Source organism: Benincasa hispida, chromosome 5 (assembly GCF_027475165.1).
Source record: "Benincasa hispida cultivar pf3 chromosome 5, pf3_genome.v1.1, whole genome shotgun sequence".
NCBI lineage: Eukaryota > Viridiplantae > Streptophyta > Magnoliopsida > Cucurbitales > Cucurbitaceae > Benincasa > Benincasa hispida.
The window spans coordinates 56,588,837-56,604,021 of NC_143482.1; the positions used below are offsets into that span (position 1 = coordinate 56,588,837).

Here is a 15,185-nt window from a genome sequence, read left to right on the forward strand (position 1 = left end):
TTAATTCAAATAATCAAATTTAAATGAAATCAGTTTCTTTAAAAATAATTTTAAATAAATTAATTCAAATAAATAATTAAACTATTTAATTAATCAAATTAATTTAATATCAAATATTAAACTAATAAAACACCAATCTCGAACATAAATCTCCATTCACGTGTACAATATTTAAATTAATTTTAAATATTTACAACTCTCCAATTTTGTTTAATTCAACAATTTCAACAATTAAACGTTAATTATATCGCATATAATTAACAATAATTTCCTAATTGAATTTGAATGTTTTAAATTTCCTCATCACACTGTTCTAAGGTTTAGTCTGATATGAGCTAGTTGGGGGACCTAATGGACCTATAGATTATAAGCTCCAATGATCTAAGACTAACAGACTAAACTCTTTAACATAATTAACCAACATTTGTTAACTATTGAGACACTCCACTAAAGTCTAGTTGCTACACTCTCCTCACTGTACATATATTTTTGTCTATTTGATTTAACCATGATTAGTAAGTCGATCTTTTATTGGTTGTTCGTAATTAAAACTGCGTCTAAATTATCGTTTTACTCCTATAAGTACATCTTGCTTCTTAAGTCCCATCGATCCTCTAATGAACAATTGGTCTATGGTTCAACCACCAAACCGAGTCCTTCTCAGGACAATGAGAGGGTGTGGCCTGTTGTTCAAGATCTGGAGTCGGCACTTAAAAGAACAACATATCTATTATCCCTAGAATCGGGTAAGAGTGAATTCCATCTTGTAGGACTATGTCTCCCAGCTATCTGCCCGGTCTTACTCCTAAAATAGAAGGCTTATCGAGTCAGCAATATTTAGCCACTCTCACCCATACAGATTAAAGGATAATCCCGAATAAATAGAAGTTCATGTCTAGCTCAGGATTAAGATCAAGTTACCTAGGTCATCGAATTAAAATAATCAATCTTAACAATAAATAACGTTATAAAGTAAAAGTGAATATTTCATGGTCCGATCTTATGTAAATTAATTGCATAGGATGCCCCCACTCGCATGTCTTCACATGAATGATTTAGAATCACATCGTTGTATCAAGTACAAAGTGCGCTGCATCCATAGTGTCCCTAGGCTAACCCAGCCTTATCCCTATACTATAAACCGTTTTGGCTATATACTCGAACTTGATTCATTTTTATGTCTCCATATAAAGTTCAAGTATTCATGCTATAGCCATGAGTTCTTAGTTTATTGGATTTAAAGTCAAAAGGTGCAATTTACATATTCAATAACATTTTTACTGAATAACCTCAATAATAACTTTAATATATAATAGAATACGTTTAATGTTTACAAACCACGAGTTTTAGGACATACAACCCAACATGGTTAAGCTACACTCCAGACTTGAACTTTTTCAATATCGGTTCATTGTGGTGGATTCGAGCTTCATGGTACATATTAGTGTAGTTGAAATTACTTCTTATTGGTAGCCAACAATTATAATTTCGCCCGGTCTTTTAACAAGATCCTTCATGGAGCGAGAAGGAATTTCTTTAAAGATCCAACCAAATGGTGTGGTAATGGAGAACAAAAATGTGGCAGTCTTGAAAGGATACACGAATACCCATTGCGGGAAAGATCATATTCTAATTTTAATTTTACATAACGCGTAAAGAATATATATGACGAAAATAGAATACACATGATCAACTAAGAATACATATATATCGAAATTAAGAAGAAGAAAAGATTCAGAAAACATACCTTTAAAGACTAGTCTTTTTACGATTTCCTCTCCAAAAACTTTGAACACCAACAATAAAAAACACAGAAACAAGTGTACGAAAACAATAGATACCACCACATGGAGACCTCAGTATTCTTGGGGTAGAGAACCGCAGAGAGTTTGTGGGTTTCTTTGAATAATTTAGAGAGGGAACGATTTTTTTTTAGAGAAAAAACACTTTTAAAAAACCTTTAACAACTTCAATATTTTCAACACCTTACAACTCCAACACATTTTGGAGTATTTATAATAGTGCAAGTGAAAGATGAAAGAACTTTTCTTTTCATCTTCCAAATAATAATGAGGATATTTATTAAAGAAAATGAACATTTTATGTAATTAAAAATACATATAATTACATAATGAAAATTTTATGTAATTAAAAATACATATAATCATAAACCAACTATGATCAAACCCCTCTCGAGCCAGGAGAGGGTGTGGTACCACATTGTTCAAGCCTCGGAATCAGCTCTTAAGGGAGCAATTGATTTACAGTCTCTAACTATAGAGAATAAGTTAATTCCTTCTTATGTAGGAGTGTTTTCAGCTCCCTAATCAAATGAATCCCAAAATGGTAGACATATTGAGTCGGTGAAACTGATCACTCTCACCCATACAAATCAAAGAACTGCCTTCATAGACAAAAGTTCACAACTCATTCAAGATTTGGGTCAAGTCACCTATGGTCATTATGATGAAATGCAAGTCTCATCTATCAATGGTATTATATAGAGAGACTATAGATTTCGTGGTCCGGTCTTATACAAACTTTTTGCATAGAATACCCCTACTCACATGTTTACACATGAATGATTAGGACCAGATCATTTGTAACACTTTACAATAATTGTAACAACTACAAAGCAGGACATATTTGTAGTGTCACAAGGATGTTGTGGTCTCATACAAATGTTGGTATTGCCATCATTACACGTTGCTATTAACAATATACCTTTGTATTTCTCATACAAATGGGTGCCATCAACAATGATTACAGGGTGGATGCAGTTCAAAAATCCTTTAATACACAAATTGAATGCCATGAAGATGTACTTAAAATATTGTTAGTCTTCTATTTCAACCTCAAAGATCGTGCCCAAATTTGCAAGTTTCTGTGCCTCATCATATGCGTTAACAAGAGCATATGATCCTTCCGACGATCCTTGTGCGTACACCAATCCGTACTCTCTTTCACAGTAAGCCCCTCCGTAGCTTACATTCACCTTATAATCTTGTCGGACATCTTTGATTATATCCCTTGGGTGGTATGTTTGACCAACTTGATCATATTTGAACTTAACTAAATATCCAATAACCCTACTTTTTGCTTGTCGTTGATTACCCAATCTCATCTCAAGAGTGCACATATGGACGCTCAAATATTCTGTCACTTTGAAGGAATCACGTCTTTCTAATTTTTTCCACAAACTCTCCACTTATTCCTTCACTGAATACCGTACAGTTAGCAAGCTCTTTTTAGAATTTTTTACACGATAGTCAAAGTTCTTTCTTATTGCAAGAATCGACAATTTAACTGATAAGTCATATTTCGAAAGAAAATTCTAACCAACCTTTATATCATCGTCCTATAGACAGTCGTTTGTGATGAGGCCGTATTACGATGGGCCCTATGATGGTTTGGGCATATCTATAAATGGTTGGGTTGGAATAGTGGAATTCATTTGGGCTGAAGGCATCGAAACTGGTAGGATGGGATCAGATTAGATTGGAATGTGAATGGAAGGTGTTAGAATTGTTTGTGGTCTCGAAGATTGTCCATATACATTATTATAATCGAACTATAGAGTATATCTAGATTGGATGTTGTGACCAATCAAATCTTCATTTCTATCGTCTGCCAGGTTACATGGCTCAATATTCTCATCTAGTGAAGACAATGTTGTGGAATATTATGTTGGGTTGTATGTCCTAAAACTTGCAGTTTTTAAAATTAAACATATTCTATTATCAATAAAAGATGTTATTGACATTTATTCAATAAAGTTGTTTAATATGTAAATTGCACTTATAAAGACTAAATCCAATAAACTAAGATCCATGACTATTACATGAATACTTGAACTTTATGTGGAGATATAAAAAGATGGATCAAGTTTGAGTAAATAGCCAAAACGGTCTATAGTATATAAATAAGGTTGGGTACCTTATTTTGGTAAAACTATCAGATGCAACCCACTTTGTAGTTGGTACAAACGATGTAATCCTAAATCGTTCATGTGGAAACATAAGAAGTGGGGGCATCCTACGCAATGAGTTTGCATAAGATCGAACCAATAAATAAGTCACTCTTACTTTATAACGTTTTTTACTGTTTAAGACCGACTTTCGAATAGATGATCTAGGTAACTCGACCTTAATCCTGAGCTAACTATGAACTCTTGTTTATTTGGGATTATCCTTAGATTTGCATAGGTGGGGGTTGACTCAACAGCACTGGCTCAATAAGCCTTCCATTTCAGGGTTAAGACCGGGTAGATAGCTAGGGACATGGGGTGTAAGATGCAATTCACATCTACCCGATTGAGGGTTAATAGAAAGGTTGTTCTCTTAAATACTAAATCCAGATCTTGAACAAGGGACCCCACTCTCTCATTGGCTTGAGAAGGATTCAATTTAGTGATTGGATCACAAACCAATTGTTCATTAGAGGGTCAGTGGAACTTAAGGAACGAGATGTAATTTCAGGGGTAAAATAGAATTTGTCCCAGTCGTTATTACGAACAACCTGTGAAGGGTCGACTTACTGGTTATGGTTAAATTAAGTGAATAGAAATATATCTACAATGAGGAGAGTGCAACTATCAAGCTATAATGGTATGACTAGTAGTTAACGAATATTGATTAATTCGGTCTAAAAAGTTTAGCCAATTAATCTCAGATCGTTGGAACTCATGATCCGTAGGTCCATAAGGTCTCTCTACTAGCTCGTAATACATTAACACCTCGGATTAGTGAATTGGGTGATTTTGAAATGTTCAAAATAAAAAAAAATTAAGTCTTTCAATTTGAAATGTTCAAATCGAATTTAAGGATTACAATTTGAAGTGTTCAAATTTTCAATTAAGGTTTGAATTTGAAATATTCAATTTCGAATTAGGGTTTGGATGATTATATTCGATATAATTAACGTTTGATTTGTTGGGATTGGTGTCCTAATTCTCCCGGAGTCTCGTTCTTTTGTAAAGATATACATTGTTTAATAAATAAAATAAGTGTTATTTAATTCTGATATTTACTCATATCCAATAAACAAAGCTCTTTGGTTATCTTATGTGAACTTAAGCATGTATATGTGATATATAAGTGGATCAGTGTTAAGTGATAACCTAAATAGGTCTGTAGTATAAGGATTAAGTTGGGATACTTAATCCTTGTGACACTATGGATTCGGCCCACCTTGAAGAGGTTTGTGTTGTAAACTACTACAGATGGTAGATCCTGACCATTCATGTGGAGATGTGCGAGCGAGGGTGTCCTATACAAAAAGTTTGTATAAGACTTGGACCACGAGATGACTAGAATCTGTATATAACATCGTTGATACTAGAGACTTGCATCTCACCTAAACTAGGTGACACGACCTCAATCCTAAGTGTTTTGGGAACTCCTGCCTTTGAAGGCAGTCCTTTGATTAGTATGGGTGAAAGTGGCCAGATTGCCAACTCAACATGCCTACCTTTTTGGGGACTTGTCTAATTTGGGAGCTGGGAATAATCCACAAGATGGAATTCACTTCTTTTGCGAAGCAGGGATAAGTAGAGAGATTGCTCCCTTAAGGGCTGATTCTGGGGCTTGAACATAGTGGCCACAACTTCTCTTTGGAAGAGAAGACCAAGTCATAGTTTATGTTCATTAGAGGGATCAGTGGTACTTAAGGAGACAAATGTTACTATAGGGGCATAACGGTTATGAGCCCAGCTGTACTTACGAGCGATCTGTAAATGGTTGTTGCACTTCTGATTGGTTAAGATGGATATATAATATATCTACGGTAAGGAGAGTTCAGCTGTCGGTTTTTAGTGGATTGCCTGGCAATTAACGGATGGTGAATCCTGTGGCTAAAGAGTTTAGCCAGTTATTCACGTACCGTTGGAGCTTCAAGCTACAGGTCCATAAGGTCCCCTTGGTAGCTCAATGGATTCAGTTGAGGATCAGTGCTTGGTGTTGATTTGAAATGTTCAAATTGACAAGAGATAATTTGATTATATATGATATAATCAGTGTGATGTATAAGATACATCTAATGGAGGATTGATGTAAATGAGATTTGCATTAAGTACTATGGAATAGAAAAAGAACTATGGTTTATATGTTTCATGAGATGAAATATTAAAACTATAGGTTATGAATATAGTATGATAAGTTGGTTGTCATTTATATTTATCATAATATTAATTATTGGATAATTAATTCTTTTTCTTTAATAACCAATTGAGTGGGTGGTTATTATATTTTTATGGTAACCGTGAGTTTAAAGGAAAATGGTTTTCCTAATTTTAGAAAGTTTTTCATAAAAGTTTTTTTAGCTTTCTCTCGGCAAAAAGAAACTCATGGCATTGTCAAGTAAATATAGATTTACTAAACGACAGCTTGGACGAGCTAAACGATCGTGCAGTGGCGAGCTAAACGATCGTACAGTATTTACTAAACGATCGCATAGCTTTTGCTAGACGATCGCTTGTCCGAAGTAAACGATCGTGTAGTGTTTGTAGGCGACAGACACTGAGCTAAACGATAAGCTAAACGATCGCATAGCTTTTGCTAGACGATCGCATAGCTTTAGCTAAACGATTGGGCATCGACCTATACGATAGGACTTCGCCATCTCCCACTTGCCCAGTCGTGTACACGATCGGTGTTTCCTCCTTCGTCTACCTCATACCAAGTTCGAACAGAGCCCACCCTCTGGATTCTCACAACGAGAATACCAAGGTAGCCTTATTGGTGGTGTCATACTCAACACGACACCGTCGAGGTGCTGTGGAGGCCATTCGTGCTGTTGTTGAGGAGTTCGTGGCCGAGGCGATCATTGAGGATGAGCACGAAGTGTTCGTGCTGTATTACGGTCGTGTAGATCAGACATTCGAGGTTGCTGCTGTTCGAGCTGTCATGTGCAAAGGAGCGTGGAGACACATCTTCAAATGTTCGTAGAGTATTCTCTTTGTTCATTTAAGTTTTCGTGCTGTAATTTCTGTATTAATTGTATAATCACTTGTTTTTATACGACTGTAAATGTATTGTTCATTCATGATTGTAATTTGGAATAATCTTATTTCCGCTGCTCATGGAAATCTCGAGTCCGATTTCCTTCATGATTTTGTTGAAATTAAACGAAATTGGATAGTTTAAAATATTCAAATATTGATTTAAATATTGATTACATGAATAAGATTCATGGTTAAAATTAGGTGTTTGATTAATTTAATATTTGATATTAAATTATTTTTTAATTAATTAATTTTTTAATTAATTAATTTTTTAATAAATTAAAATCAAATTAATTTTTCATTTTTCAATTTCAATTTTAGAAATTATTTTTTAATACCGATTTAAATTTACCTTAGGCTAAACGATCCTTTAGAAAAATCTAAACGATCGCTTAGTTAAATCCCAACGATCGTTTACCATAGGCTACATGATACGACCAACGCTTGGTCTTCTTCATCACGAACGACTCGACTAACTCAAACTCTTTGAATTACAAACTCGATTGCAAAGTTTATTATGCCCAAAAAACACAGGGACCCTTACAAATTAACACTTTGTAATACAGAAAGCTTTAATTAAAGGCAATTAAACCCGAAACATTCATCAACTCATCCACAAATGCACTTAACGATTAAGAAACCCACCATGACTTAAAAATGAAGTTCAACACAGAGTTATAATTTGGAATATCAGAACAACCTGGCTTTGATACCAATTGAAGGAAATCAATTACGAGGATTTCCATCAAATTACAATCATGTATGAACATTACAAATTACAATCGAAACAGAAACAAGTGGTTATGCAATCAACACATAAATTACACCATGAAAGTACAAATAAACAAGGAGAATGCTACGAACATTTGTAGACTCGTCCCCACGCTCCTTTCTCATGAACGCTCAAACACAGCAACCTCGAACACTCGAACAACACGACCGCAACACTACACGAACATTTTGCACTCGATCTCAGCGATCGCCTCAGTCACGAACACCCAAAAACACGAACAGCCTCCACAGAACCTCGATGGCGTCGAGTTGAGTATGACATCACCAAGAAGGTTACCTTGGTATTCTTGGTGTGAGAATCCAGAGGGTGGGTTCTGTATGGACTTGGATTGAGGCAGAAGATAGAGAAAACAACAATCGTGTACACGTTGGGCAAGTGGGAGATGATTGAAACCTATCGTATAGGTCGATGCTCAATCATTTAGCAAAAGCTATGCGATCATCTAGCAAAAGCTAAGCGATCGTTTAGCTCATTGTTTAGTAGCGTGTCTGTCACCTACAAACACTACACAATCGTTTACCTTTTGTCAAGCCGTCGTTTAGTAAATCCGTATTTACTTGACAAGCACCGTGAGATTCTTTTTCTAAGAGAGAAATCTCCAAATCAATTTTGACAAAAACTTAATAAAATTAGGAAATTAATTTTCCTTTTATATCACGGTTACCATGAACCACCAATAACCTCCCACTCAATTGGTTATTAGAGAAAAAGATTTAATTATCCAATAATTGATATTATTATAAATATAAATGATAACCAACTTATCATACTATATTTATAACTTATAGTTTTAATATTTCATCTCATGAAACATATAAACCATAGTTCTTTTTCTATTTCATGGTACTTAATGTAAATCTCATTTACATTAATCCTCCACTAGATGTATCTCATACATTATACCGATGATATCATATATAATCAAATTACCTTTTGTAAATCTCATTTAAATTAATCCTCCACTAGATGTATCTCATACATTATGCCGATGATATCATATATAATCAAATTACCTTTTGTCAATTTGAACATTTCAAATCAACACCAATAACTGATCTTCAACTGAATCCATTGAGCTACCAAGGGAACCTTATGAACCTGTAGTTCGAAGCTCCAATGGTACGTGAATAACTGACTAAACTCTTTAGTCACGGGATCTACTATCCGTTAACTGCCAGACACTTCATTAAAGACCGACAGCTGAACTCTCCTTACCAGATATATTATGTGTCCATCTTAACCAATCAGAAGTGCGATAACCCTTCACAGATCGCTCTTAAGTACAGCTCGGCCAATAACTGTTATGCCCCTGTAGTTCCATCTAACTCCTTAAGTATCACTGATTCCTCTAATGAACATAAGTCATAGTCCTACTATGACTGAGTCCTCTCTTCCAAAGAGAAGCTGTGGCCACTATGTTCAAGCTCTAGAATCAACCCTTAAGGGAACAATCTCTCTGCTTATCCATGCCTCAGGAAAAGAGTGAATTCCATCTTGTGGATTGAGTTCCCAGCTCCCAGATCAGACAAATCCCAAAAAGGTAGGCATGTTAAGTTGGCAATCTGACCACTCTTACCCATACTAATCAAAGGACCACCCTCAAAGGCAGGAGTTTCCAAAACACTCAAGATTGAGGTCGTGTCACCTATGGTCGTTTAGGTGAGAAGCAAGTCTCTAGTATCAACGGCGTTATATACAGAGTCTAGTCATCTCATGGTCTAGGTCTTATACAAACTCTTTGTATAGGACACCCCCGCTTGCACATATCCACATGAATGGTCAGGATCTACCATCTGTAGTAGTTTGCAACACTTGCAAACCTCTACAAAGCGGGTCGTATTCGTAGTGTCACCAGGATTAGGTATCCTACCTTAATCCTTATACTACAGACATATTTAGGTTATCACTTAAGGCATGATTCACTTGTATATCACATATACATGTAAGTTCATATAAGATAACCAATGAACTTTGTTTATTGGATATGAGTAAATGCCAGAATGAAATAATAATTATTTTATTCATTAAACAATATGTATCTTTATAAAACAACGAGACTCCGGGAGAATTAGGACACCAATCCCAACAAGTATTGCATTGAATACAATGGTTGAAGAAATTGTTGAAGGAGAAAGAAGGTAGGGGGGTTGAGAAGATTTTAAAAGTTGGGGTAAAACTGGTATTTCACATGGTAAAAAGATCGGCCATAGAAAAACTTTTAGAAATAGGTCATCCAAAAGTTTTTTGTTTCTGGGTCATTTTATGAAATTTTCCTTCTGGTTTAGAGTAGCATACAGGATTAATAAATGGAGGAACAAACTGTGTGAGAGAGATAAACTTGAAATGTGAAAGGAAAATGGAGGAGAGAAAGAGTAATAAGGGGAAGGATGATTAGGAAGGTGATGTAGCCTAAAGGAGAATTCTATCTAAGAATTAAGAATGTGGATTCTTTTATTAGAATGAATAATGTGTTTGATACAAGAGGGAAGGGTTCCTATTTATAGAATTCTATTACAGGTGAGGTAAAAAGGGAATTAACCTAGAATATTATCTAATTACCCAATTAACCCCTTTTTTTTTTTTACATCATTCTACCCCTCCAAAAAAGAAAAAACTAGTCTTCAAGTTTTAAAAAGAAAAAATTTATGTAGCAAACAAAGAATGGAATAAACTTGTTCAACGGAGTGTGACCAAACCAACCTCCTATATTTTGAACAAAAATATTATGATCAAAAGGATAAATTCAAGAAAAAAAACAATATGCAACCAAATGATGAACTTCTCCATCAACCATAAACCCAAAAAAGATGTTTCCATCAAGCTCATTCAAAACCGTATTCAAAGAACCAATCATTAAAAAAAAACACCTTCTAGAGAGAATCATTCAAGAATCACGTCTTCTTTATCATTCACTTCAAGTTCTTTGACAGTTCGGTGATCCATTTCCAACCCAATCAACGTGTCATTATTCTTGCTCAATTCTTGCTCGGTGTTCGATACTTCTTTTCCATCTTCTTCGTTGGATTTTTCTTCTTCACTTGAAATTATTTCCAAAGTAATATCTTCAAATTCTTGTTTTTCTTCAATTTTATCTTTAAAATTTTCTATTTGAAAAATTTTCAACCATGTTTCCTTTGTTTTTTCTTTGATATATGAAATCAATCCATTCTTGAACTCATGCAAATAAATTGATCAATATGTAGAGTCATTTTTTCCAAACGTTGGATTTCTTTTGTTGTTTTCTTTATTTCCTCTAATGCTATGGGATCAAAGTAGTCATCTTGTTGGATTCTTGAATATGCTTTAATCTCATAATGAGTATAAGGTTCATCTATTGATTCTCTTGAATCAACGTTTCTTGATCGTGTTTCATAACCAAAAAGATAATTTTGAGTCATAAATGTTTTTTTGGGCTATAAAGAACCATTCTTGTTGATTCTTGATGATTCGTTAATTCATCTAGCTCCCAATCTTTTTGTTGATATCTTGAAAAATAGGTTTGATTGGATCGTTGGGCTCTTTTTCGATATTGTCGCCTTCTTATTCCGTCCCAAACTACTCTTGAAACATTATCGAAGTCACTAGAACCACCAGAATCAAATTTCCAATGTGGATAATGATAGGTTCTTTGAGACAATCGAGCATGGGCAAAATTAATATGTTGAAATTCTTCTTCAGAATCACTTAAGTCAGAATTCCAACATTATTTTTGGAAGTAAATTTGATTTTCTTACCTACACCAACTGCTATATTTTTTCTTGGATATCTTTGATTGACAATAGTCCATTCTTGCAATCTTGAAATTTTTTTTATTTCTTCTTTCTTTTTTGTAATTTCAAGGGTTCTCCCTAATTAGATGTGTGTTGTTTGGCAACCAATACAACTCATGAAGCTCCTTCTTGTGATCGGTGTCACCAAGAGTTTCTTGGTCTTCACCGGTGCCAGTCAACGTGACCCAAATGGGTGCTCTGATACCAAATTGACATAGTCTAAATGAGATAAAAGGAGAATTATCTCCAAGAATCAAGATTGTGGATCTTTTATTAGAATGAATAATGTGTTTGATACAAGGGGGGACGGTTCCTATTTATAGAGTTTTATTACAAGAAGGGATAAAAAGAGAATTAACCTAGAATATTACTTAATTAACCTCGACTCTTCTTACATCGGAAGGAAGATGAAGTGATAGTGTAGAGAGAGAGAGAGGAAGTGGGAAAAAGAAAGAGGAAAATGCTAGCTTTGACATTAAGGAAATCTTTCATCCTTCAGCTTCATAAATTTGATACAACTTTCTTCAAGCGTCAGACTCATTTCACAAAATGTCATCGTTTCCACTAGGCGACAACTGCTGGCAATTAGAGAGGCGCCGGAGGAGGTTGAAGAAGATGGAGTCCGGAAATGAAAAAGAGAGTCCACGTTAGTGTAAAAAAAAAAAAAATACAAAAGTAATATTAAATTAATAAAATTTTCAAAATAACCCGATCGACTCATCATTTAACATCCACCTCATTTCACCATTAGTTAACTAATGGTTTAAGTAGTCTTAGAGACCATTTAAAATCATTTCTCAATCCTCGGAGACTGAAGTGCTCGTTTTGAAATTTCAAGGACTAAATAGACATTTACTTCAAAATTCGAGATCAAAAGTGCGTCTTACCCCAATGATATGATTTGATGATTTGTATTTTTTTGAAAATTGAATATTGATTAACTATAATCCTAACAACCACTAATTTAACTATAATCAAAATAACCATATTATTTATAGACTTCAAATCCATAAAACTCTTTCAATTCAAGTTTCTAAAACTTTTCAATGCAAGTTCCTAAAACTCACTCTTCAACATAATCTAAATATAAACTAGGAAAAAAAATTCTTTTTAGTTTCTATATTTCGAAGAGTAAAGGTAAGTGTTCGGTCTCTAAATTTTTAAAACATATCTTTTTAGTTGTCAGATTTTTTTAGAATAGTTTTCAAATGTAAATTTTAATATCCAAATTTTTTAGAATTGGTTTAAAAGGACCCTAAAGTATTTATTTATTATTATTTTATATAATTATATGAGGTAATTGTTTAAAAATTATTTTCCAATTTAAAATAATAAAAAATTACTGCAAATGCCTTTTAATTGAATTTATATTAAAAATGCAGCGACCAAAAAAGAACATTTTGAAAACTTAACACCAAATGCACTTATTCTAAAAACTCGAATACTAAATAAGTATGATTTAAAAATTAGAGACTAAATACACAAAATCTCTTTTGAACAATATTTACAAGGCAAGAAGGATTAGGGAGTGCATCGAGATATCTCAACTAGATTGACACGTCTCTAACACTCTTATGACACCTTAAATACACAAAAATTTTAAAACATAAAAAAGACTAAGGTAATTTTTTTTTCAATAAATTACATCACAAATTGAAGATATTCAATTGAAGCTTTCATACTTTTCAAACACAAGGTCACTTGGAAATTTTCCTTTTGTCTTTTGGTACAAAATAAATTTAAAAGTCACCCGTCAAAGTCTTCTTAAATCAATGTCCTTGAAGTAATTATTATTATTTTAAACTATATGAGATCATTTTTTAAAATTAATTTCCAATTTAAAATAATAAAAAATACTATTATAAATTTATTTTAAAAAGACAAGACTAAAAAAAAAAGAACATTTTAAAAATTTAAGACTAAATATATCCATCTAAAATTTCAAATATTAATAAAAATCAAACGTATGAAATTTTTAAAAACTCGAAGACTAAAAAGGTAAATTTTTCGATAAACAACACCACAATGGAAGATTTTCAATTGAAGCTTCATAAATTTCAAACACAAGGTCACTTGAAAAAATCCCTTTTCCTTTGGTACAAAAGAAATTTAAAAGTCACCCATGAAAGTCTTCTTAAATAAAATTAAAAAATAATAATAATAATCTAAGGAATAAAGTTTTAAAAAAATATATATGTATTTATGAACACAAAACAAAAAGTTGACTGACTGAATCATCACTCACTACCAAAATTACCCCTAAATCATTGCACACCACCCCACATGGGAGGGGCAATATTGTAAAATAAACATTTCATATATGTTCACACTAAGCTTCACAACCATTATAAATAGAGCAAAAGGATTGTTTTTTTTTTCTTTAAAACACACCCAATTCCACTCCAACCAATCTCCTTCAAAACACAAACCCACAACAACTTTTTTTTTCCTTGAAAAGTTTCAATTTTTCCACAAAAATTGAAACACCCAGTTGACCCAATTGGCCAAAATCATCAAATCTTGATCCAAAATTTCAATCCAATCCTTCAAAATTTGCAAATTTCCACAATGAAGTTAGTGATCTCAGCTTCTTTACTATCTGCAATGGTATTTTACTCTTCTCTCCTTCCTTTTCTCCACTCTTTGAACCTTTATATCTCTACAACAATCCACAAGAACTACATGTTCTTGCTCTGCAATGGCCTCCTTGTCTTCATCGTTCGAAATTCCGGTCTTATCGGCAACTCCAGCGACGAACAGAGTGGCAGAAATGAAGCTCTAGGGGCTGCAATGGCTGATGGGAACAGAAAAATTGAGAGCAAAGTTGAAATTGAAGAAGAAAGGGAAAATGGGTTGATTGCAAAAGAAGAAGAAAATGAAGAATTGATTACAAAGGATGAAGATGAAGAAGAAAGATTCAATTTTTATGAAGAAGAAGAAGAAGAAGAAGAAGAGGAAATTGACGAAGAATTGAATAAGAAATGTGAAGAATTTATTAGAAAAATGAAGGAAGGAATTAAATTTGAATCACAGCAAGTGTTTGTTTTGTAACTGAGAATTTATAAATGATTAAAAATTCTGACTTTGTAATTTTTTACTCTGTTCTTCACTTTCTCTTCAGTTGGATATAGAAATAATTTTTTTACCTTTCATTTTGGCATAATTAGGATAGAGAATTATGAAATTAAAATAAATAAAAAGCACACATTTTATCATAATTTTGTCTTTGAATTTTAAAAGATGTGCTAATGGTTTTGTGAAAGGAATGTTTCTGAATATATGAAGGTGAATGAGATTTTGGAAAATGTTTATTGAAATGTAAATTGCTACCAAAAAAAAAAAAAATTGAAACCAAATAAATTATACAAAATACCTAATGTATATACATAGGTTTGAATACTACTTTGGTCATTATATTTTGGATTTTAGTTTATTTTCGTTCCTTTATTTTGAAAATATTCATTTTGGTCCCTATACTTTCAATTTTAGTTCATGTTGGTCTATGTACTTTCAGATTATTTATTTTGATCATTGTACTTTCAATTTCGATTCATTTTGGTCCTTAACTTTCAAAAAGTGACAATTTTAATTATTAAAAAAATGAAAATGTAAGTACTAAAGT

General features: G+C 33.2%; 1 protein-coding gene across 1 annotated transcript; it reads left to right on the top strand.

Annotated features, from left to right (window-relative positions):
* Positions 1-13,932: 13,932 nt before the first annotated feature.
* LOC120078263 (uncharacterized) lies at positions 13,933-14,653 on the top strand. The gene has a single exon (XM_039032487.2). It carries the CDS (start codon positions 14,132-14,134, stop codon positions 14,612-14,614), a length of 483 nt encoding a protein of 160 aa, XP_038888415.1. The 5' UTR covers positions 13,933-14,131; the 3' UTR covers positions 14,615-14,653.
* Positions 14,654-15,185: the final 532 nt, after the last annotated feature.

Coding starts and splice junctions, on each gene's coding strand:
- LOC120078263 (XM_039032487.2), top strand. CDS start 14,132: ATGAAGTTAGTGATCTCAGCTTCTTTACTATCTGCAATGGTATTTTAC.